This window comes from Episyrphus balteatus, chromosome 2 (assembly GCF_945859705.1).
Source record: "Episyrphus balteatus chromosome 2, idEpiBalt1.1, whole genome shotgun sequence".
Taxonomy (NCBI): Eukaryota; Metazoa; Arthropoda; class Insecta; order Diptera; family Syrphidae; genus Episyrphus; species Episyrphus balteatus.
Genome location: NC_079135.1, coordinates 71,645,762 through 71,673,050, shown reverse-complemented (window position 1 = coordinate 71,673,050; position 27,289 = coordinate 71,645,762). Strand labels below are relative to the sequence as shown.

At 26.9% G+C, this 27,289-nt stretch overlaps 1 protein-coding gene across 8 annotated transcripts in view; it reads right to left on the bottom strand.

Annotated features, from left to right (window-relative positions):
* The window catches only part of LOC129909972 (syntaxin-binding protein 5), a 298,435-nt gene that overhangs the window by 8,770 nt on the left and 262,376 nt on the right, over positions 1-27,289 (bottom strand). For 2 of the 8 annotated variants that reach the window (XM_055987161.1, XM_055987164.1), the window contains exons 11-16: positions 26,220-26,534; positions 26,010-26,152; positions 25,565-25,745; positions 21,001-22,039; positions 15,597-15,656; positions 390-506 (exon numbers count right to left, since the gene is read on the bottom strand). In XM_055987161.1, coding sequence (XP_055843136.1) covers positions 390-506; positions 15,597-15,656; positions 21,001-22,039; positions 25,565-25,745; positions 26,010-26,152; positions 26,220-26,534 — 1,855 coding nt within the window. Of the gene's footprint in view, positions 1-389; positions 516-7,929; positions 7,948-11,440; positions 12,120-15,596; positions 15,657-21,000; positions 22,040-25,564; positions 25,746-26,009; positions 26,153-26,219; positions 26,535-27,289 lie in introns of all 8 variants that reach the window. The other 6 variants (XM_055987168.1, XM_055987165.1, XM_055987166.1 and 3 more) reach the window with 6 other exon arrangements.

The window sequence follows — 27,289 nt, the reverse complement described above, 5'->3', positions numbered from 1 at the left end:
AAAAAATTTTGTAAAAAAAAAACATTTATATAATTTAATCCAAATATAAAATTAAATTTTTGGATTTAAGAAAAAATCAAATTTTCGAAAACCGGACATAGAATTTTTTTGGAAATTCAGGTTTTAGATTTAGATTGATAATTTCTTCAAAATGGCATTCAAATTTTATTTAAATTAAAACAAAAAACGACTCTAACGAATTTGAAATTTTTTTTCTAAAAATGCTTTACCATAAAAGAAATGAAATTGCATCTTGTTTTGGGGCTCAATTTGATTTCAGATGTTATGTTTAGTTTTAAATTTTTATTGTTTAAATTATCTCGATTATTAAATTATGTCGAATATAAAAATATGTTTTATTTAAGAAAATAACACTTTTTAAAACTTACCACTTTTTTTCGTATAACTATCCGTGAAAGCTAAACACGTTATGGATTCTGATGTGATATTCTCAAGGCTTGACATTGACGATGATCGTGATCTCGAGAACGAGCTATCCAACTTATCTACTCGACCCGTAGTTTTACAATCATCCAAGTAATAATGCGCAAATAGTTTTGTTGTTTTCGAAATTTATTTTTGTTTTTTTCGTTTCATAACAAAAAACAGAAAACAAAACAAAAAATAAAAAAGATCGAAGAAAAAAAAGTATAAATTAATAAAATTAGAAAAATTTAGTTATAATAATTTTTTTTAATCAAAAAACAGTATAGAGAACAAAAGGCATAGCCGATATATATGTATGTAAATAAACATAGACATTTATATAATTTATATATAAAATAAATTTACATTGATTAAAATATATATATATATATTTTTTTAAATGATATATATATATATAAATATTTTTTTTTTGTATTTAAAAAGGTGTGTATCATTTCAAACATATTAACAAATAAAGCTTGTCATTTGAAAATATATGTACAAAAAGTAGCCAATTAAAAATAAAAGCCATTAGCTGACTTTATATTTAATACTTTTTTTTTTTGAAGTTTTAAAATAGTACAATGGTAGATAATTTTGTAATCAGCAGAAAGAAGAGCTTTTTGTGATATTCAATCAAGAAACTAAAGAAATTAAATTATAATTAAAAAAAAAAATAAATTCATTCCTTTGAAATCCAAAATGTGCTGCTATTTTATTCATAAAAAAAGAAACATTAAGAAAGATTTCATGCTCAAAATGCAAATTATAAATACAAATCTCAAATACACGTACATTACAATACAATACAAACAAAAAATGATAATTCTATGAAGAGTTTTCTTTTTTTTTTTTTTAATTTCCACTTTGGCTCAGAGGTATACACAGGTTTTGAAATAGAAAATAGACTTTATTCTCACTTTTTCAGAACAAGGACACTTAATCAAGGCTATGCCAAGTCACTGAATTCAGTTCTCTAGAGCCTAGATACTGAATTCACATGCGATCCGCTTAAAAAATGTACTAAACCATATTCTAAAACTAAACATTTGAGATACATTTTTTTTTTCTTCGATACTTAACGCAAAAAAGCTGTTTTTTAAACGTGCAGAATTTTATTTCTTAAGAAATAATAAAATAAAATAAATTTTTCGAAAAAAAAACTAAAAATCATACAGAGTTTTAAAACACATTTATGAAGAATAAAAGAACATCAAATTATAAAAATAAACATCGGAAAATACGTCTTAGATGTAGGCATCAGTTGGTGTAGTGGTGGTTCACGTAAGTTTCTCAAACCTTTTACAACTTCTTGTAAACTTAACGTATTTTTTTTTATTTAAATTAGTTTATTTTTTTTTTCTTCAATTATATATTTACAGGTTTTTTTTTATTAAATTATTTGTTGTTTATTAAGCTATTGGTGGCTAAAATTAAGTCGTTTGTGCACATGCCAGTAAATTATGATTATGATCCGTTTTATTATTTGTTTTTTTTTTTTTTTTTTTTACATTAAAATGAAAATAAAAATAAAAAAAAGATTTTAATTAGTTTTTAATTCTGTAGTAAATATGCTATGATATTTATATGTATCAGTGAGCTGAAGTTTTAATTATGTTTGAAGTCGTATCTAATTTGTTTGAGAAAGTAAACAAAAAATTAACTGATATTGAAATGATACTAAAAATTTATTAAAAAAAGTATTAACATAGTTGCGCTTAATTGTCATTGCAAAAAAGGAAAGTGTTGTTTGCTTAAATTGAATATTATTATAATAAAAAAAATAAGAGTAAATATATTGAAGAGAGAGAGTAAGAGAGAGAGAGTTTTAAAATTGCCGGAGAGGAATCGATCAAGGAGTTCAACAACACAGTTTTATATAGTACTATATAGTATTTGCAAATAAAATATATAAGATAGTTATATAAACCAATTAGTGTTGCAGTATTTTGTTTTTTTCAATTTAGTTTGTTTGTTTTTTTAATTTTATTAAAGAAATATTCACATTGTATTTAGATGCTTACTTGCGCGTGTGTCTCTAAAACATTGACAATATATTGTATTTATTTTTTAAATAAGACAGATAGTTGATAGAAATCACAGATACATAGCACAGATTAAAAACCTAAACAACACTTTTGTTTGGATAGTACCACATCACGACACATTTTGGGTTTTGCTTAAATAACTGGATCTAGGGAGTTTTTTTTTTTTTTTTTTTTTAATAAATTTTAAGGGAAAATGATGAAATGTGCATTAGACAATGTGATAAAATTATGTTTAATATGAGTGATTTATGCGATATATCAATATAACTAAAATGACTTTGTGATCTAATTATATAGTTTGGTTAAGGTATGCTAGATAGTTAAATATTAAAATAATAAAAATTCTATTCAAGAATATAAAGGAATAGGCTAAAGAGGAGAGAGAGAGAGTAAAAGAAATAACTATGTTTGTTACTTTTAACGAAGAAATATAAGATTTGAGGAATTTTCAAGTATTTTACTAGATATCAATAGTTTGTATTGTATTTATAAATTTATTGTGCCGACGAAAAACTTTCTCTCTATCGAAAAGACTACTCAAAATCCAAAATAGCTTTTTATTAACGTCGAAGATATTCGTTTGTAGCAAGAGAGATTTCAATACTCTGGAGATCAAGTCTTAAAAACAAAATATGATTTAAAGATTAAAATCGACTTTTGAGAATTATTTTATATAAAACTTACCTCATACGTCATCATTTTTTTTATTTAAACCTATGAAGTAGGATTAAGTTAGTCACTAAAAAGTAACTAATGGACTTTAGCAAGCTAATGTTTGCTTTTTATTTTGTACTTTATTTTAAAAATATGTATATATTAACGTACCAATAACGAAGAAAAAAATAACAAAAATAATAATTATATTAACGTACGCTTAAATTTAAGGTTTAATTGCAATATGATACTCTTTCTTCACTTGAAATGTAGCCGACAAAAATTTGAGTTATTGGAAAATAAGAAGTAAGTTTTTTAAGGGTATTATATTACTTTAATATGTGTAAGCTACAAAGTAAAATTTTTAGAGAACGGTTAAACTTATCATCTATTATCTACTATCATCTTGGACTACGCCTGGAAAGTTTTCAGATTCAATTTTTATTTTTTGAACAAAATAGAAAATAATTTTTTTTTAAATTATTTATGCAACGGTTTTATTCCTTTAATGTTTTCGTAGTTACAAAATGTAAGTATTTTTTAATAAAAAAAAATAAAATAATGATTTCGAATGGATACATAGAATGTTAATTTTAGATTGAAAAATTTGTGTTAAATATTCTGTAAATAAATCTGAGTCAAATATTCTATGAGCACAAACAGTATGAGTCACAAATATTTATGGTATACACTTACACAAATTACTTTTTGTTTTTTAATTTTTAAAAGAAATTCTGTATATTCAGAAATTGTTTGATATTAGCTTAATCGTTCATTTAAAATCCCTGTCAATAAATGATAAGGATTAAGGAACGTTGTTAATGTGTAGTTATTACAAATAATATTTATATTTATCTAAGGGCCAATTTTTTTAATACTTAGATAAACCTCAGTTAGAGATTATTTCTAGGAATAATCATAATTTATATTGACATTTGGCAGTTTGTTTTCTTCTGATAGTCTAACTGACGATTGAAAAATCAGGGCTAAAAATTATTAAAAAAGAAATTAAATTCTCAGTATGTTAAGGCATAGTAAAACACACTGCAGAAAAATTAGAGTAAAGTTTCACAAAAAAAAAAAAAAAAAAAAAAACAAACATTAAATACTGACAGAAAAGTATTACTTCAAAAATAAAAATGATATTCATAATGCTTATAAGTTTTCTTTGTCCGCATATGGAAAATGAGCTATCACGAGCAAATTACGCTTTTTTTTTTTTTTGTATAGATGAATAGCTTAATTGTTTGCATTTATTTTTGTATTTTACCTATCTAGTTTATGTTATAATATTTTACCTTTGTATGCCTACATTTTTTTATTAAAATAAAAACAATAAATTATTTCTTTAATAATTCTTTACAATTTATTAAATTATCGTTACCTAATTACACTGGTCTGCAAAATTGAACTTTTTTTTTCTCCTTCAAATAATTTTTTGATATTATGAAAGATTAGACTTTCCTCAATCTAAATCTGGTTTCAGGAAAATTCTATCAGGTACCATTTTTGTAGAAATGATTTTTGAAAAATGTGAGTAGTTTCTAAAAAATCAACCTTTTAGATTTATTTGAACTCGTGCAAAATTAAAACTATTTGTAGCATTGAGCTCAAATTTGGAGGACTTATTCCTCGTAATATGGCCTATCGATTGACATCAAATATGTCCTTTTACATTAATGTTTACTCATATTTTAAAATATTGATTTATAAAAAAAGCAGAAATATCGAAATCCTTTACTTTTTAGTTAATTTAACATGAACAAAAACACCTTAATTAAGGAAAATGTAAAATATCAACGCCCATTATATTTAAAAAGTCAAATATGTAAAGAAAACCATAATAAAATACATTAAACAAAATTTTTACGTGTTTTGTAATTTTATATACTATTTATCTATTTAGAAATATCTTATTTGTAATAAACCATTCGATAAACTGCCTTGTAAAGCTTCAGATTTGTTTCTCCTAGAAACAAAAGTATACTTTTCTTATAGTTTTTGATGTGTTGAGTTAGAATCCGAAGTCAAAAAAATTCTATTAGAAAAGTATATTTTTGTTCTAGGGAGAAAGATTTATTAATTTTTAGAGGTCAATTTTTTTATGATAAGATATGCCAAACCTACTAAACTTACTTAAATTAAGATATCTCGGAGAAGAAAAGAGATATTGAGAAGATTGAAACTGAATTTGAAAGGAAAAAATAAGTTCTTTTATAAACGGTAAAAATTTTAATTGAAAAATATTACATTATGCCAAAATATTTCTTCGAAAACAGCAAAAAAATGGGTTTTTGATATTTTCAAACATCAATATCTAACAAACGTGACGTGGCTAGATCAATTCTGACTTCGGATTCGGAATCAGCATACAAAAATCCTTTAGAAAAGTATAGTTTTATTTAAAGGAGGATTTTCTTGCAGACCAGTGTTATTAAACTTTTAGTTCCTGTTACCAAATCTTTACTTTGCCTTAAAAATTCGTAGAATTTTATTTTGAAAGATAAAAGAAAAAGATTAGAAAGTTTTGCGTTATTAAACTATTTCGATTACGAAAATTGACGAAATATTTGATTGAATTAAGTACATACTTTCTATTTATCAAAAAATCAAAATTTATACAATTTTTTATGTCCATTGCGGTACTTTTGATATACAAAGCGCACAATTTCTAAGCGGCAATACGGTATCATAAAATATCATAACTTAAATAAAATATAATACTTGATGAAAGGTGTACTTTTCAAACCACTACACTGTGAACACAAAAGTCCCAATTAAACAGAGTAAAGGAGCCTCCCGAAAAAAAGTTTACAGATATTAGGTATTAGGTATTACAATCTGAGAAAAATACAAAAAGTTCTGAAATTTCTCAGTTGGCAGTGCCGGTTAAATGGTATAAAAAAGCTGTACACTGTGGTGTATACGTACTTTTTTAAAAATTTATTTCAAACTTTTTTGAAATGCATTTTAATCACACAAAATTTAACCTAGAAATATGTTTGAGGTAGAGAACAGTATATGAAAGTACCGATAGCGCGCCATACCCCCCCTATGCATATTTTCCCGATTTTCATTATAAAAAAAAATGCATTATTTGTCACGCTAAGGTTAAATTGGATATTTGTTAAAGTTAAAGGGATGGTTTAAATAGTAAGTTTCTTGCCTAGTTCCTAACTGAGAGAGCTAATTTCAAACTAAAGGTTTTGTATGTATAATTTTTTTTTTTTTTTAATATTTAAGTTCAAAAATGATCTATTTTCGAAAATTAATCATTTGAATCTAACGTTATTTAACTTTAGTTCTAATGTTGTTTGAATTGAAATTTTTAAAATTAATTTCATCCTTTTTTAACGAAAGAAAAATTTAAGATTGACAAATCATACTTTTTGTAAGTTCTTAGTTTTTAATGTTGGTCTATTTTTTAACAGTATTTACCTTGTAAATACTGTTAAAATAACTGTTATAACCGTAAAATGATAACAAAATTTTAAGACCATAAACAAAGTGATGTTCTTTCAATTGTTAAAGATGTGATTCTGGGTATGAAAATTCATAATAAAATTGTTTTTCAATGTTTTTTAAACCAACGAAAATCAGAAAAAAACAGAAGATACTAGTTTTTATCTGAAAGCGGGTTAATATTTAATTTTATAACATACAAAATAAAAAAAATATCTCATAAATAGAAGAAAATAAGATATACCTAGAAGGAATTTTACGTGACTTTTATCCATGACCCCAAATAGATAGATGAATGTATTAAAATTTCTACTTGAATTTTTATGAATCGAGATTTAGGTTTAAGTTTTAGGAAAGTATGTTTGCATATTAGTACACTTGAAAGATACTGGGGTAACTATTCCTAGGTGATTTTTTGACTAAAAGCATGGAAGTACTCTAATTTTTAAAGAAGACATGTTTGGAAAATTATGATTCGATATTATGGAATTTTACAAGAATATACCATTTTTCATTATTTTATAGTAGGGGAAGAAGGATCAAATGGCATTGGAATTTAATTTTTGTTGAATCGCCCTTTCAAAATAAAAAAAAAAATCAAGCAAACAATTTAATTTGTTTTCTCTCAAGCACAAAATATTTCATTCAAGCACACAACCAAAATTATAGTCTGCTTAAAATTATTTATACCTATTCTATAAACTTAAAAAAAATATATATATCACGAATATTCGTGATCATGCTGATTTGGGTTCAAATAATTAATGTTTCAAAGAATATAATTAAGAATAAACTTGCATTCTGGAATTTATTTAGTCCTTTGAGAAGAAACTTTCGAAGTGCATAAGAAAAAAATCAACCAATACTTATAGTGCAACATGAAGAGAAGAGTTATGTGAAGATGTCAAAAATTATAAACTAGGAAATGATCATTATAGTTTTTGCGTTCACAAATATGAGAAAAAGTTTCAAATTCAGAGAACCTACATAATAAGCGAAAACGTTTACATTTCTTTTTTAGTCTCAAAACCATTCAATTTAAAGAGTTTCAGTTACAATTATATAGAGATCAAAATGTTACTAGGAACTTCTTCAATGAAAATAAAATCAATTTTGTTTTAAGACACGCGTGTCATTAGATCTAAGGTGAGAGTGAAAGGAAATTTAAAAACAAAAATGGAACAAACAATAATCAATTTTATAGCAGTTGCTTAAGTTGTCAGGACAAATAGTACTTATAATAGTAATTTGTACATAAACATAAGAATATATAACTAACTATACTGTATTATCTACGTGAGAATTTATATAATTTTATTTTAGTAGTCCACATTTTTACCTATCAATTGAGCACGATCTATAGATGTTAATTTGTTATTATAATCCAATTGATTAATTTGTTACATTAGGCATACAAAAAATGTTTGAATTTATTTATTAATTAAAAAAATGTAGCAAAATATTTAAGTCATATTTAACTTAGTTAGTGGTTAACCTGTTGACAGTAACCGTTTTTATTTTACATATTTCTAGGCATTGTTTGGGTGAATTAAACAAAAAAATACCTGGCAAATCTTTAATGTATAGGTACTGCAAAAATCGCATATTAACTTGTATCAATTTTCTTTAATATTTTGCTTGCCAATATGCGCAATTTTAGCAAATCTACGAAATTTACTTCCGAAATTATACAGTCGAATCAACGTTAAATAAGAGATATTAGTTTTTTGCAATTTTGCTTAACATTATAATATCTTCACTTAGTGTTGCTATCGAGAATTGGAAAAGTTTGAAAAACACAAATGCAACCATTTTACATTTTGTTGTTAATTCTGGTTGAAGATAGAAGAAAATATTGAATATTTTTTGGACCAACATTAACGTTACTTCCCACAAGACTTTTAAAATAATAACAAAAATGTGTCTAAACTTGTAATAAATTTTCACTATGTACAAATGCTGATACGAATTATATGTACACTGAACCAAATCCTTACGTAAATACAAAGAAAAAATTCGTTGAGCCAACGGAAATTTAATTAATTTTCAGCCGATGAAAAATTTAATTGGCTCAACGAAATGGCTTTCATACGTTAATGAAGAACTTCATCAATCAACGAAAACTGTAGTATCTTAATGAAATTTTTCGTAAAAATTTTTGATCGAGAGTTAATGAATTTTTACATCACTTTACGAAATTTTTCATCGATTAACGTAAAATTTAATTAACCACGGTGATATTTTTCGTTAGTCAATGTATTTTTGATTAATTTATGAAAGAACTTTCGTTAGCTAACGAATTTTTTCGTAAATTTAATGAACATTTTAATTAAATTACGAAAAAATATTTGTTAGCTAACTAAACTTTTCGTTGTATTAATTGTATTTTTTTATTAGACTTGTTAAATTATTAATTTAATATAATTTAATTAATTAATTTAATATATAGTCTAAAACCAAAAATTGGCGTTTCGACCCGGTGGAGCTCACTTAAGTCAACTGATGAGTCCGACTTCTCGTGAGACACCTTGTCAATACGCAAATATTTTTTATATTCAGCTCAACTTACATAGATTTTTAAACAAAAACCTAATGTGAACTATATAAAGCAAGATTCAATTTTTAATCATTAAAACAGAATTGCACCCAAGTCTAGGTTTTTTTTGTAAGGCAACGATTTTTTTCGTTAACTTATGTATTTTTCATAAGCCAATGTTATATTTCATTAGTATATGAAGAATTTTCATAAGCTTATGAAGAATTTCGTTAGTTAATGTTGAATTTCATAAGTTAATGAATTTTTTCGTTACTTAATTAAAACTTTAATAAAGTAAGGAAAAAATTCTTATTTTTATTCTTTAAAATGAGTATGAAATTTTTCGTTAATTGATGAATCTTTTCATTGAATTGGATTTTTTGGCACTAAAAAGGGAGAAAAAGTGTATGAAACGTTTTCATTAATTGATTAAGGTTTTCATATTACGAAAAATTACATATTTTCGTTGAGCCAACGAAAGTTTCGTTGGGCCAACGAAAATGTAGTGTATGAAACGATTTTCGTAATTTTACGAAATTTATTATTTTCAGTGTATGTATATAAAACAAAAATGAAGAAGTAGATTGATTACATATATCACTTCTACAATTGAAGATAAGTAGTTTATATGAATCTTTAATCTTGTTGTTTGTTATTTTGAGGTTTTGAAATCTAGATTTTGATTTAGTGGCAAGGGAGTATTATTTTTTAGTGTTTTTTTTTAACGTTGACTAATGCTACTAAACTTTTGAAAATTATGTTTAATTTATTTACACGTTTTAAAGCAAAAAAATCACAAACGTCATAGACTCTACTTTGTAGAACCTGATATTAATTGTATAATTTTTTGTAAGCGAATATTATGAACTGCCAAGTAACATTTTTGCTTATAATATTCTCTTTTAAGATTTTTTTTTAAGAGTGAAAGCATAAAAATATGCTCTTGTAGCATACTATAAGATTTTTGCAAGATTCTTTAAAGCGTTGAACGGCGAAGCTAGAAGAAGCATTATTAATTTTTAAAACAAGATTTTCTTCTCTAGAATTTCATTATTAGATGAGATCTTTAATTTTATATATGTAAAACTGAAACCTCTAATAATACAATTCTTAATAAAGTACTACTCATTCAATAAATAATATTTGCAAAAAAGTGGAAACTAAGTCTCAAAATTATAAAGGCATTTCTTTCTCGTTTTTATTTCTCTGTTTTGACAAATGATTAAATATGAATATTCTTGGTCATATGTTGAACTCTGTATATGTATAAAAAAAATAAAATATATTTAAATAATTTTTTTTATTTAATTATTTATTAGTTATTATATTACTAAATTTTTTAATTTTGTTTTTAATCCAACAATTTACTAAAACTCCTCCAATACGACATGACTTAGATAAAATATTATTAAATTCTTGTGAAGAATAAATTCTATGAATCTTAGATTTCAAAATTTAATTAACACTTTCGCCAGTAAAATTACGTGAAAATTTGCTTAGAACCCTCTTTTTTAATAACCTCGCATCCATGAAGCTGTCTTTTGTCACTTTGATAGTTTCCAATTTTGATAGTGTCAGATTAAGAAATTTTCTTATTTCATAAAAAAATCTTCGTACAGTCTTGTACTAATAGTAGTAATTAATCAACAGTATTTAAAAAAAAGATCTTAAATAAATTTTTACTTTTTCACTTATATAAAGAAAATCTCTATCTACCTGTGTAATCATCAGTTTCCTGCTTCTTTTAGTTTTCGCATCCCTATTTTAAATTTTAAAAAGCTCTATTGGAAATCATCCCATTTTGACAAATGGTACATTGCCATAAAAGTGACAATATGTACGGTTTTGACATGTCAACAGGAAACCATATAAATAACTTCACTTTTAATAAAATATTTTTTCTTTTTTAATTTTAATTGAAAACTAAAACAAATCATTAGATGAGATGCAATTGAAATCAATGAGTAAAATAAGGATAATAAAAAAAAAAACGAACGAACGAAAGAATCGAAGAGGAACAGATGAGGTTAATGAGTAAAAAAAGGACTAAAAGGTGCAAGGTCGAGTATCGAAACGAAGATCAAGAGTTATAGGGAAAAGATGACAGATAGAAATAGTTATAATAGAAGAGATGATGAAAGAGATAGAAATTTAAAGGCATAACTTGGATAGAACTTAATCAGAAAATCAAAGAGAAAGAAATTTAAAGACACATGAAAATGTGTGTAAAGGAAAACAGAGTTTTTTTTGTTGAAATTTTTGAAAATAAATGAATTTGCATAATGTTTTTCAAATATTATAGATGTGGTACTACCAAAACTGCAATATTGTCGGGTCATAAGTAGATTGTGTGGCATGGTTGCCATCTGCGGTCGACTAATTGACAACTCCTCCCCATACGATGCTGTGGATAAACATTTTTGCAATTTTTTCCCACCTTGTGATCTTGATCGTCGAACAAAATCGGGCGCTAGTGTTTGTTGCTGAGATAACTGGTGTGGTTGTTGTTGTTGTAGTTGTTGTTGTTGTTGTTGATGAATTTGTTGTTGTTGTTGTTGTGTTAGCAAAAATTGCGACTGATGTGTGGAAGCTGCACTAGTCGAACCAAAATTACATTGAATATTGATATTTTGATTGCTACCACCCGAGCTGCCGCTGCCACTACCACCAACACCGCAAGCGGCCAGCCCAGGCGAAATGGATGCAGGCAAATTTGGCGTATTTTGCAGTCCAATTAGTGAAGTGCTTGGCCCAATTCCGCTAGCATTGCCGCCAATACAAGCACCACTACTAACATTGCCACCACTAGCCATAATATTACCACCAATATTACCACCACTACTACCACTAATTGAACCCACACCAACACCAGTTCCACAACCCGTCATAACCATACGACGGTTATTGGAGCTACCACCCGTACCGATTGCTGTATTACTGCCACTATAAACACCGCCGGATCCAGAGGTTGTTCCTCCGCAAACACCATTCATCTGGGATAAGATTTTTAACAACATAATGTTTATATTTATTTATTTTGTCTGAAACTGATCCACGAATTTTTTATTAAAGTTTTATTTTTTTTTATCAGAAAGGCGTAATCCTTGGCAGGATAGCACAGAAATTAATAATAAATTTAACAAAAAAATTAAAGAAAATTATTGAAATTATAAAAAAATACAATTAAATTATAACAACTGAAGTAGAACTTAATAAAAAATCAATATTTTTTTTTACTCGTACTCACAAGAAAAGTTTGGTAGCACTAAATGCAATTCGTGGTTATTCTTCTTTCATTCAAAATTAAATAGAATATCTATTTTATATTTTTGATTTGTGTTATTTTGATACAGGCAGAGGGGTAACAGTATATAATGAGGTAAAAGATCATTTTAAAACATATCAGTGCTTTTACGATTTAGGAAAGTACTGAAAAAGATCCCATTTTGGTCCGTTGTGAAGATTCTAGGTTTGGTCTAAGTATGTATGGGATTTAGTTGATTGGTATATCTTCTAAGGGTTTTAAACAAAAGGGAAGGCAATTTTTTGACCAAGAACTCTGTATTCTAGCTTATAAGATGTCCCGAAACTCTGTGCAACGGAAACTTTTACAATTTGTAAACATTTTCAAAAATAATTTGATCTTATAAATTTGTATAGACACCTATTTAAATTTTAAGTGAGATTATATAATATTCAAGCGGTATTTTAAGATGTACAAAAATAAAATGAATGTAAAAAAGATTTGATTTCGTATGAAACTTATATTATTTTGTATTTTAATTAAAATGACTTTATATTAAAACTCAGTTTGGTCTTGCAGTTCAATTCTTTCCATTTATATTAACTGTTCTACAGTGTACCAATTTTTGTTTGAGTCAATCCTTCTATGGTCTTAAATGATTTATTCTCGTTATCCTAGACAGTATCTTTCTAAAGCTGTAAAAATTTTGTAGTCTATTGTTTAAATCGGCTTGCTTCTCTCTATTTTCAACTTTTGTATGTTTTTTTTTTTTGGTTTTTCTAACATTTATTGGTTTGATATTGACTGTTCTAATTTGTTGTTGCTCCTTACACAAAGATTCGACCTCATTTTTACAGGAATATAAATACATATGATAATATTGAGTAATGAATGATAAACGAAGAATGATTTATGATGAACGATAACGATGAATGATGGGTGATGATTGATGAATGATGAATGTTGAATGGTAAATATTGAATGATGATGAATTATAATGAACTATGAGAGGATGATGAACGATGATGAATGATGTTGAACGATGATGAATGAGGACGAATCTTGATGAATGATGATGAATGTGGTAAGGGAATTGGGGGCAAGACCGCCCCTTTAGTGTTTAATTGCCTTAAAAACTAATAAAAAACTTCATTTAATTAAAATAAAGTCTTTATTCATTAAGTTTAATGTATTTTGCAGGAACTCTCATTATTATAGTAAAAGTAAAAAATACTGAACAAAAGATAATACGTTTTGAAAAAACATCTAACAAAAAAACGGTCTTGCCCCCACATGGGGGTAAGACCGCCCTATCAAATGCTGTTAGTAATAAAACCGTTTCTTTCTGTAAAAATGGAGTTTTTTTTCAATAATAAGACACGTATGATATATCTTCATCGGCTCCCATCTTTTATAATAAAAAAAGAAAAATTTAAGACTTTTAAGTATTTCACTTTCAAAGTACAAAAAAAACACAAAATTAACAGTAACTTTTTACATACTTACAGACATGATCTATCTTACTAGAAGCCACTTATTTTATATCACAAAAGTTGCCAATTTTAATTTTGTTCATACAAATAGTACAAAAACGGTCTTTCCCCCATAGGCGGTCTTGTCCCCACTTTCCCTATATCATTTTCATAACGCTAAAAAAAACATGTCTTCATTTGCGATCTTCAATTCAATTTGCTAGCCCTGTTTTGTTATATACAGAGGTATCCATTTATGATATGTATTAAATAAAAAATTTGAAATTTTGGTCTTAATATCTTTAAATAGACTATAAGACTCAATTCATTCACTCTCCATTATATTTAAAGACCAAATTAAAAATTATGAAACTGCCAAATCGCATACGAATTTTAAAATATCTCTTTTTAGTCACGACTTTTAATTGAATAAATTCGGCTTAGGCCCCAATTTATTTACACTTTATTAAATTTAAAGTCAACATTTAAACAAAACATTTTTAAATTTTTATGAGATTTGAAAGATATTTCGTTTTTTGTGGAAAATTTAAATAAAATGCAGATTTTTTTATAAGAGGTAACAGATTCATAAACATATTTCAAGGAGGTTTTTAGAGAGAGTCTGCTCATTGCATTGTCATTGTTCTTAAAAAATTCAATTTTTTTAAATAATCATGGAATCATACAAAACTGTAGGTAGGTAGATATACTAATAAGGGATTTTTTTCCTGGTACCAAAACTTTTGGTTCAAGTGAGTTCAAGTGGAGTGAAAAACCATGTTTTTCGATTTTCGTGTGTACCAAAATTTTAGCCAATTATGACAACATGTAGAGGTGGCGCACTTGACTTGGCTTGAAAAAGAGGCAAATCTCAAAAACGTAAAAACAACACTAATTCTAATTTTTTTAATTTAATTTTTTAATTAAATACATAAATAGACATAGAAGCAATAAATCAAATTAGCTAAAATTATAAATGTATCTATAAGCAGTCTTTGGGTACTCTTTTTGGCCAAAATATTCAGATTCGGTTTCAAAAAAATTGGAAATTTTGCCCGAATTTGATCTTAGTTTTATGTAACCATCTCTTGCCTTGGGCTTACAAATAAAAATTGCAGCTTCAATAACAAGCTTAACATAATCTTTTTACATACTAGGTTTGGAAAAAAATCTTCTTAAAGTACAATATATTGCCTTCTGAAGATTTATATGATTTTTTCACTCAAGTCTAGTGCGCCACCTCAAGATGTTGACATAACTGACTAAAATTTTGGTTGTGTACATTTTAGATCATGGACGAACGATTGATAATACAGGACACGCAAAAATTGAAAAAAAGGTTTTTTCACTCCACCCTATTGTATAGCCTTCTCCTCGAAAGATGCAATCTAAAAGTCAAAAATCAAGAGTTTTTGAGTACATGTTGTAGGTAAATAACTCAATTAAATCCCTTTTTAAACCTTGGTTTTTGGTATATAGAATGGAAAATCTCTTGGACAGCTAATATTTTTTTTGGTTTTATAATTATTGAAAAAAAAAAACTGCATATTTATTGAACTTTTTCTCGGAAACGGTGAATTATGTTTTAACTGTATTTGATTCTTATGGAGGGGAGAAGTATTTGCTTTCAATATCCTCAGAGAAAATAGACCATTTAGAGACTACTGGAATATACATATTTCTTTTCATAAAGATATTCATTCCTATTGGAGTTCTATTTGATAACAATACTTATCGTAGTTGATTTTACTTACGTTTCATATTATCCATGACAGAAGATGTTTTGTGTTGTGTTCGTTCTTTAAGCATTTGTTCTGAAATAGTTAATTTTAATTTTGTTTAAACAAAACCATTTTCTATTCTTTTATTTTCGAACAAGAGGACCAATCAAACCCACACCAATAAGCACCATCTACATCATGATTTTAACAAAATAAAAACTTCCTTTTTTTCCTCGATAAATCGAATATTGTGAGGTGAATTTGTATAACTCATACAAAAAAAATATGTTTTCAACTTTTATGTTTACAATACAATTTGCACATCGACTCTTCCTTAGGGATATAAAAAAAAAAAAAATAAAACAAATATGAATGAACGCAGCAGGGCAACTTAATATTTATAAAAACAAAAACTCAATAAAAAAAGGCATGTAATACTAAATTAATCTTTATAATATTCCAATTGGGTTTTAGGCCATAAGTAAAAAAGGTTTTAACAATTTTAAACAAAAAAATTAAAATTGGTTATACTAAAATAGGTTTGCACTTGAGGCGGCTTTTAATTGCTTCTACTTTTGCAAAATTAACAATTAAAAATTAATAAAAAATATATATATATATATATTCATATACTGCATTTCAATATAAAAAAAAATCTAAATGTACAACTACCAGTCGCAAAATTATTGTTCTATATGCATATTTATATTAAAATTAAATTTAAAAATTCTAATCAAATACGATTATTGTTTGTATTTTTTTTTTAGTATTTTAAATTTAATGCAGGAATGCGTTCTGAATGAATAAAATTATTATTATATACATTTTTATTGTTTTTGTTGCATTTACCAAATAAATCTCCAAAAATTAATTTAAGGCAGCTATGGTTTTCTTCATCTGATTCGGACGAATCCTTAAGATTCATATTTTTTTTATTGGATTTGAATGTATAGTATAGAAAAAGTAAATAGAAAAAGATACGAATTAACAATTTTTTTTTTTTTTGAAATTCAACTAGCGCAAATGTGGCCTTTTATAGTTTGTTTTTTTCTTTAAATAAATTTAGCGATTGATGAAAGTATGATGCGTTTTGAAACATTTATATTTCATTATACTTAACAAATAAATCTATTTTAGTTAACCAATTTTATTGCCAATTAAAATAAAAAACAATAAAGGAAATAAAAAATATAAAATGCACTTTAAGTTGGAGGGGAAAAGTGCAACAATCAAGATAAAATAGTGCCTTAGGTAATTCTTTCAAACTGAACTTGCAACGATAGTAAAGGCAGGTTCATTTGATTCAATTCGAAAACAATTATCAATTAAAATTAATTTATTCTACTACTATTTTAAATGCTGAATATAGGGGCATTGTACAATTATGTTGATCATTATCAAATTGAGACCTAAAGGTGACAGAATAGTGCTTTATATGAGATATTAAATAAAAAAAAACCTGCACACATGTCAATATGAAACAATTGAGATACAAGATTTTGGGAAAGATTATACAAGTCTGGATCTAAAACATTTATGTATTTGATGGTTCAATAAGTTCTTTATATTGCAAGATATGCTAAAGTGCGTGATGACGAATTATGCACTCTATTCAATAAATAAATTAGTACATTTGAGAAAATTGCTATTTGATAAATTTTTAAATTGCTAACAAAACAAGCCAATATTAAGTTCAAATAACTCAACATACAACATTAATATCCTAATCTCAAATATTACTTGAATAAGAACAGAGACATCCAAAACCTTATACAGGGTGTCCCAAAAGTAATGGATCAAACGAATTATGCTGATAGGCCAACTTTAGGGCTCTCAGAATTTGGTAACTTAACATTCCAAATCCTTACGGTTTTCGATTTAATGCAGTTTTTGTGAAATTTCGAAAAATATAAGTATTTTGCTTCCTCCGCTCATAATTGATTTTTGTTTTGTACAATTCTTTCACTAAAACATTACCTAATAAGAGGAAATAATTAATTAATCAAATTAATTAATAGTTTCATGTTTTATAAAAACTCAATTTCTTACTTTTATTTGAGAGCAACATCCCGAAAATAATTTGTGTGGTGTAATAAAGGTTTGTTATTGTAAAAACTTGCCGTGTTATTGGAGTTTTCAAAAATTTATAAAAATTTCCAAAGTTGAAATTAGAACGAAAGATATTACAGTTTGCATGCAAGAAACAGGGGTTTTCAAAGCAAAAAGAAATAAACAAACAACAGTCGAGAAAATGTGTTTATTTTTCTTTGTTATTTTTCTCTGAAAAGCCCTGTTTTGTTACCTGACCACGGACGTGCAACAACGAAACCATGTTCCCCTAAAATATTAAAATTCACAGGCTTTTCAGGCTGTGATTTTTATAAGAGTCTGTAGCTAATCATGGACCAAAATTTTTGTCTTAGCAAGAATAGGGTATGACAGCATCTATAACTGAAGAACCCACTGTCATACCTAAAAAAAAACCAGGTTTGTATCTGTTCTTTTTTTCTTTGTGGTACCTACATTTACTTTTAAAGTTCATATCACGCTTTGTCCTTAAAGGGAACCACAAATTCAACTAATTTTTGTTTTCATTACAAACACAAAGTGGTAATACATTTTCAATGAAATAAAAGGCAGTTTAAATGGAAAATCTTATTTCACACTTTCAAGGCAAATCAAGCACTGCTTAAAACTCAAGGCTTTCTGTAGATAAATGAAGACTTTTGTTTTCCTTACGAACTGTACAGCTGTTTTCTTTAAAACCATTATTTTGACCAAATATTTAGGAAAACTCGAGAAAAACTCATTCCAGTATGGACTTGAAACTTTTTTTAAAATTTAGAAGTCTTAGGGGAAAAAATAACTATAAAAACAAATCACATAACGATTAATCTCTTACAAAATAAGATACAAAATTATGACTTTTGCACGTTTTTTGTTCACTTTTGTGACTTTAGCTACAAAACCACACCACTACTCCATTTTTAGTGAAGATTCCTTAATTTTGTATAACAACTGTTGAGTAGTGGAGCGAGAGTCACATAAAAGCACAACATCTCTAAAAAGATTTCATTTTATCAAACATTTTTTGAGTTACAAAAGAAAAACTAAAAAAACATTTGTTGATTTTTATCGTTTAGAAACACATTCAAAATTTGTTTAGGTATATTTAAAAATTTAGTTTCTAAGTTTTCCTCAACTCGACCTCTAAAAGAGCGGTTCCAAATAATGCTTTAAGGATCTCCATAAGGGCTCAAGGGTTTTCAAGAACACTTTTGGGTAAAATGGAAACGTATTCTATGATCAATTTTTTTTTTTAATTAAGCTTTAAAAAAATCGCTCGCCCAGGGATTCACCGGCCCAGTCCACCAATGGTAAAAAAAACCATTAGGTAAGGAAGAAAATAATGTAGGTATGTGATAAACACTTTTTAATTTTTTTTTTTTTTTAACGAATAGATTTTTATGACGCAGTTCGGTTTTTTTAATTGAATTAAGTTTTTGACTTAGCTTTAATTAGTTTAGATATATTTAAAAGTTTTCTACTGCAAATTCAGCTTTATTTGTTTATTTAGGCTTATGTTTTAACTAAGAAAAAAAAAATGGTATTGATTTGCACACTATAATATTATTTTAAGCATTCCCACCTACAGCGTGGATGGTAGATGAATTTTTTATTTTATAAATGAAAGACAACACAAATATTTTACATTTCCTTTGAAAATACATGGTACCCTCACTTGCATTGCTATGAAATATTTTTTTTTTAATGAATATTAAGCTTTCAACAAAAATAAAAAAATTACATTCTTTTCGATGAGTATAATTTTAGTCGATGTACAAAATTGTATATTTTGTATGATTTTATCAGATGTATGTATTTTTGCATAGGACATTAAACAATCTTTTTTTTTGTGACAAAACTCATGTAAAGTCATAAAGGGGACAGAATTAAAAAAAAATAATTATTGCCTTTGACAAAACAACACAAATTATTTCATTAAAACCTTCAAATATTCGTGATTTTCTCTGCATAATCTCTATACATTCCTTCTAAACATAATTAAATATAGGGACTCACACAAACTTTTATGTTACTAAAAATAAATAAACAAAATAAAAACAAACCAAATAAACTTATATAAACTTAAATGCATTCAAATTAAATTCAGCATTAATCTAAATATTTCCATAAAAGAACAAAATAAAAAACAAATGTTTTTTTGTATAATAACAAGTCAAACCATGACCAGAAGTTTTATGTTTTTTCTATAATTTTATTTTTTGTGTTGTAGGCTTCAAAAATTCAAATGGTTTGTGTTTATATTTTCTTGTTTGTTTATTATGTACTTTTGAACAAGCTGCGAAGCTATTCAATCATAAATTGTATTTTTATTTTTTTTATATTCTATAATGTTAATAAGAGTGCAAGTGCAACATGATGCATTCGCGTCCAAATTAAATTACTTACCTATATTTGCATGGATGTGGTTTATGTATTTTATTTTGTAAGTTTTTGTTTATTTTTTTATATATATAAATGTTTGTGGTAAAAATATAATTCAAAATAAATATTAATTTTTTTTAACTTTAAAAATACCTCACCATGTCATATTTTTTTTTTAAATTTGTATTTAATATTTTTTTTTTATTAAATAGTAAAATGTGCTATATAAGAAATCTTTTATTTTAATGTTTAAGAAAAATTCAAATTTCTCATATATATTTAATTAAAAAAAGGGGGAAAAATTAAACAAAAGTAACGATTCTTTTGTTGGTCAGAATATGTAGCTAACATTGCAAAAAACTTTAATCTACTTCAAATTAGTAATTCAAAAAATGTAACTTTTAAAAACGATTTTTTTTATTTTAATTTAATTTCTAATAAATTGCACTACTTTAATAAAAACGCATCTGATATAAAAATACTTTATTGAATATTTAAAAAAAAATCTATATTCAAAAATTCTATGTTAAAAAAACTCAACCTACTTGGGGAAATTTATTTAACTAATTTGCAAAGTATCATTTAAAAAAAATACAAAAATAGAAAATTCTTAAAAAGCCGTCTGCATTAAAAAATAATCTTAAATTAAATGAATAAATAAAGAAATAATATAAAAAGGATTTTTTAAACTGTCGATGAATATGAAAAAAAAATAAAAAAAATATATATATAAAGTAAACCAAAGTGGAAATTTAAAAGCCAAAAATAATAAATTATACAGCGAATGTTAGTCGTTTCTGGATGGTTATCATATTTATTTTTTTCGTTCACAAAAGCTATCCGTTTTGCTATAATTTTTATCTGTATGACTTACAACCTTTTTAGCTAGTAAGAAAAAACCACAGAGGATTTTTATTACCTGATTTTTTTAAGCTTGTTTTTTTTTTTTTAATTTTTTTTTTATTTTCATCGCAAAGTTGATACTTACTGAACCTACGCATAAGATTCCCAGCAAATGAAGGTGATGGATCGCCTCTGCCATTGCGTGATCTTAAATCACGAACTTGATATTTAATATTTGGCACAGACAGCAGCCGCTGATCGCGTTTGTCTTTTTTCTTGTACCGGGGTGGTGCAACTGGATGTTGTTGATCGCCATCATTATCGAACAAAGGTAAATCGACCGGACGTGAGACATGAGCTCCTTCCATAGTTGATACTAGAGATTTTGTAAAAGCCGGTTCGTCACTAAAATCAACACGTTTCGAGCCAGATATTGGTACAGCTTGTGGCTGTGACATGGTGCGTTCCTTCTTATTGGTACGAACAATAACAATGCGATCATGAATATTGATCTTTGGAACGCTTTGAGCGATATTTTGAGTAGAATTTGATTGCGAAGCCGACAGGCTTGTTGGTTCTGATAAATCTGAATTACTGCCACACAAACGGTCCAAGGTGCTTTCAAGGCTTGCCTCGGGTGCAATTTCTTTATTTTCGGTTTCATTTAAACTGGAAACAATATCCTTTTCAATTTGTTCCATATAATCGGATTTATCTTGTTCGGTATCGGTTGGGGTTGATTCTGAGACAGAATCTGGTGATATTTCGACAGGTGACAGAGGCGTACCTTCAGTTGGGGCACAATAAAAAACAGACGAACTTTTAGAACCCGATGGGGTATTTGGATCGGTTTTGGAAATCTTCATGTTGACTTTGGATAATTGACGCTTTAAATTGAATGCTTTCCATGGAATTGACTTACGGCGACCTTGTGATGATTCGGAGGATTGTAGTGCAGGTTGATCCTCTGAGGTAGGACTGTTATTGTTAGTGCTGCTACTTTGGGGAGTTTCGAGTGCTTCGCAAGCGGGCGATATTGGACGGGAGGGTGAGGTTGATTGCTCTCTAGCGACTGATGGAGATGATTGTGCTGTTTGGGTGACTAAAGTAGCGGTGATTGTCTCATGAGGTAAGGAGGACGGCATCTGGGTCACTTTTTGTGGGCTACTTGACACGTCGTTTAACTAAAGCAAGTGTTTTATTTTTTGGTGGGTGTTGATTTTTTTTGTTTTGGTTTTTAATTTTTTTGATTGTTAAACTTTTGTTTTGTTTTAGTTAATATGTTGTTAGTAAAACTTATTCTACTTGACAACGCATTTGTTATTTCAGAGCTTCTCAAAATAATAAATAATACAAAAAAAAGAAGAAATTGATAGGGGTAATTTAGAATGTTGACGTGTATCTCTTTGTTACAGATATCTACATTAAATCTAAGACACTTTGTATATTAAGATTGAGATCTTATGATTAAACAAGCATTTTAAAACATACATCATTAAAAAACACTATGGTTTTTGATTTTCAATGGTTAATCAAATATTTTGATAAATAAAATTATAAATTAAATGCATGGATGGATAAATCGAAACACATGAACCATATGAGACATTTTTATTTGAATTTCTGTTCAATAAATTTACTATCTACACTTTTTAACCAGGTGAATTTGTGGGAAAGACAAAGTATCAAAACTAACAAACTCTTATTACCATCATTTCTACGGATGTTCGAATCTAGGCAAAATATATTTACATTAAAAGCCCTTTAAAGTTCAATTTCGATATTGGTTCTTATTTCCAAAGAAAATGCCAAAATCTTAAGCGGAATTAGTCACACAAGCAAAGAGTTTTACTAATTTATTATTAGAGCTCTTTACCCATATTGTTCTAGTTCTTTTACCCTGCATAATGGGGCAGTTCAATTTGAGCGGATTTGGGATTTGGATTAAGAATTTTCTACCATTTTGGTTGGTAAAACAAAGAAAGAGTTTGTAGCTCAGCTCTTTTGTTTTGCGCATTTGGAGTAGGTATGAATGACGCTAGAAAAATGTCAACATGTGATAAGTTTTGGACATCTTCTTTACAGAAATGTGTGCATATATTTATATACAAATAAATATTATATTTTCTTTTTAAGGGCGATCATTAAAACCTTTTTTTTTAATATCTTTTTATAGAATTAAAGAAAAATTTCTAATATTATAGTGAAGGGGACAATAAAAGAAAAAAATATATAAAAATATTGACTTTATATTAAATTTTTAAAATCGAACATTCAAATACATCAGAGATCGGATTCTCTATAAAGGTGGTGTACTATTTTCGTCTACTTTGTGTTCAGATTAATTCTACAAATTTCTGGTTTGAGAAGCTCTGAATATTTCTAATCAAGCAATAATTTTATGTCAATCGATTTAGCGACTATAGCAGCATACTAAAAATCTATATTATATATTACGATGCTTTTTCTTTTTCTTTTTTGATTTATGTACTTTATAGAAATAATAAATTTATAAAAAAATAAAAAAAAAAAATTCTTTACCTAAGCGCATAATTTTATATAATTTACATTTAGCATTTATTTAATATTTTTATTTAAATAAAAATTATAAGAAATGAGGCAAATAAAATTACAGTAAAAAAAAAAATAATTAAACAAGATAGAAACTGTTTTAAATCCAACAGCGCATATTGAACATTAAAACTGATTTTTATTAATTAAGTTAATTGAATTTCGTTTTAAATATAAAAATACAATTGAATAGTTAACAAAAAAATTGCTTGCAAATAAATTAATTACTAAATCAAATGCGTTTTCAAATATAAATACTTTATCCTTTGTTTGTTTTAACTGAAGCGAGTTGTTGTTGTTTTTTTTTTTTTTTTAATTTAAATTTATTAAAGTATTAAAATGTTTTATTTAAGAGTAAAATAACCTATATGCATGGAAAATTATTATGCTTCAGTACACATGAAAAATTGCATTTTTAATGTTTTTTTTTTTTACAAAATTTCTAATTTACGTTCTAGAACAACAAATGTTTTACGTTAGGGACCTAAGAACACCCTCTCTGGATCTACTATAGTAGTTCAAAGTACTATATGCATAGTTTAATAAAGTACAAAACATTAGTAGTAGTCTAATAACAGTGCTGCCATTGTTATAAAGAACGACGTTGTAGTATAAACTATTATAATACAATAAGAACTGCATATGGAGTAAAAAAAGTGCGAATAGTACATTGTTATTAAATATACTACATAGCAGAAAATTATACTAAATAGTAGCGAAACATACTACATAGTATTAAAATTAAATATTTTACTACTAAGTAGTAAGTATATTTTAATACTAAGTAGTTTATTTACTATTAAGTAGTATATTTTACTTGTAAGTAGTATATTTTACTACTAAGTAGTTTATTTTACTAATAATAAGTATGTTTGTATATTTTCCTTCTAAATAGTACATTTTACTACAGAGTACTTTATTTTACTACTAAGTAGCATATTCTACTACTAAGTAGTATATTCTAGTACTAAGTAGTATATTCTTCTACTAAGTAGTATATTCTACTACTAAGTAGTTTATTTATGTAACTGCTAAATAATATATTTTATTACTAAGTAGTTTATTTTACTGCTAAGTACTTCCAAGTAGAACATTTTGCTACTAAGTTATACATATGTTCTACTGTACCAGGCGATATTATTCCGAGATTTAAAAGTTTGACTGAAAACCGAACAGGACGGTTATTAGAACTGTTCGATTACCGGAATGAAAAAGAACAAAATTGTTTCTTTTAAAGAAAGTAATTCTTTTTTTGTTGCCATCACATATCTCCTTGTGCTGATGACTTCAATATTTAAAAAATTGTGGTTCGAAGAGAATAGCATACAACTTCAATGACGAGTAATGTTTTTCTTTTCAATTCCTTTGGGTCATTCATTTTTTTTTAAATTTTTTAGACACAGGACTTTTAAATATAAAATAATTAGTTTATTTTTAAATATTTTACAAGCACTTTTCATGTGTACTTGAGCATTTTCATGAGCTAAAATTCAAATTATAAAAGCATATTCCGCACAAAATTCTACTGCAAACATAACTAAGAATAACTTCAAGTGTATGTTAAAATTTAGCTCTCAATTAATTATTTATAAATATTTTTTTTTTGTTCTTCTGAAATTATTACTACAATGAAATAAGCCAATTAAGATTTTTATAAGGCCACATTGCTTTTTGGGAAGTGTTGTATTATTTATTTTTTTTTTATCAACTCTATTGCTAACATACAATTTGGTATCAATCTTCTGGTTATGCTATGACTTTTGCTTTAAAATTTATCCACTTATAAAAAATATAATAACTGCAATTATGTAAATCAATGTGGGCAATATTTCAATATAAAAAAATATATTTTTTTCAGAGTTTTTTCTTTTTTATTTCAAACTTTTCAGTAAGACAAACAAAAATTTAATAAAATTATATAAAAAAAAAAATATCAACTCAAAGCTACGCCGTTAATAAAACCAATTTTTTTTTTTAAGGAATTAATAAAAAAAAAAATATAATAAAAAATAAAATAATATATAAATATACTAAGGAAAGAAAAAATAAAAACATATATAACTAACAGAAACTATAATATTCTTGATCATAATGTTAATGTGTAAGAAAAGGGGGCTTACGTTCTAAAACGCACTTACCTGGTCTATACTAGGTGAACGCGTGTATTCATCTTTATTATTATCACCACGTTTTGGACTCTTTGGCACCCGAGAATATGGATCCTGCGCTCCATATAAATCGGGACTAGCAACACTAAGGAGACAGACTTTTTGAACGGTATCGACAACAGCTAAACCGTATTCATTGCCATAAGCCATTCTAGAAATACATTAATTTTTCCAATATCAAGCTGTGAAAGCAATTTTTATCCCATTTTTTTTTTGTATAAATTAAATAAATAAAAATAAATCGGGTTTTTACAATATTTAATATTATTTACTACTTATTTTTTTGATTCTACATTTAGGGAGCAGGAGATTCTAGATATTCGTTATATGCAAACAATCTATGGACCTCACATAACATGAACGATTTTTTTTTTTCAATTTTGTTTTTGAAATTTTGTATCTTTTTTGTACTTACAGGCCATAGCTGGAATTTAAACAAAGTGATGTTATTTGTCCAGGATGACTACCCTGGGTCCAAGGTGTTAAACAAATGAGCTGCGCCTGAAAACCTGGGGGTTTTCTTTGCGCTCCTGGTCTTACCCTCAGCATGCCATCGGTCTATGCAATTTTTTCTTAAATTTGTTAAGAGTGTCTTGGGGAAGAATACAAATTTATTATTGTTTACCTTTTTATCATTTTCAACGGCATCAGCAGTCTTCGGGGCTTGGCGAGGAACAAATTCACATTCAGGACTTCCACCAGCATCATCATCGAAACTTTCATATTTTATTGGTATTTCTAGGACCAATATTTCTGAGGTACTTTCTAATTTTCTAAACTTAAATAGTATCACGTGACCACTTGACCCGGCAATGCACAACCTTCTTGATTCAGCACAAAGTGTTATAATTTGTATACCAAGCGGATCATCGTCCGCATTATCTATTGACCGTGCTCTCGGTCGTTCAAAGATTTTGCCAGTTTTCAATTTGTATAAAATCTGGAAGAAGTGAATAAAGAAAAGTTAATACGTAAATAGAGATGAGTGGGACATTTATATGTAAAAAGAAGAAGAAATTTTCCAGATAGAATTTTATTTTTGTTGGAGAGAGCAGGACAAGTACAGAAAAGAAGCAATTTCTAGTTCCACGTTTGATAAAGTTGCCTAGAATGTCTCTGTAACCCGGCATTCAAGAGAGGTGAATGTGAAACTATTCTGACAAATCCGTCAAATGTATTTGAATGTTTTGGACCGTTATACATTTTGTAGAGTCAGAGGTAAGAAATTTGAGAACAGTTCCAAGCTATCTGCGTCCGAAACTAAGAAAAAAAAAGAAAAATATCTCAGCAACTAGACCTCCAAGAAACTTTTGGTTTTCAGTTATGAAATTAAAGAGACCTTTCCTTTGATGTCTCACTTGATAGATTTGTAGGAAATTTTTCAAAACGTATTTTTTTGGCAATTTTTTTCGAATATCTTAAAAACGAAAATGCATAGGCCTGTTCACAGTGAACTCATATCTGTAAACCAAACTTGTTTCGAGACATTGGTTTCAAGATATCTGAAACTATACGGAGAAAAAAGACCCCCTAAATACGACCACATTAAATTAAGAGGATTTCTGCATGGTTTCTTGCAGTTTCTTCTTTTATTGTAAGCATTTTAATATAAAAGAAACTCGTAGCCACTGGGGATCTTACAACTGTTGGGTCAATAGGCGAGTGCTTTACCACCAGTTGGAAAAAAGTATGATA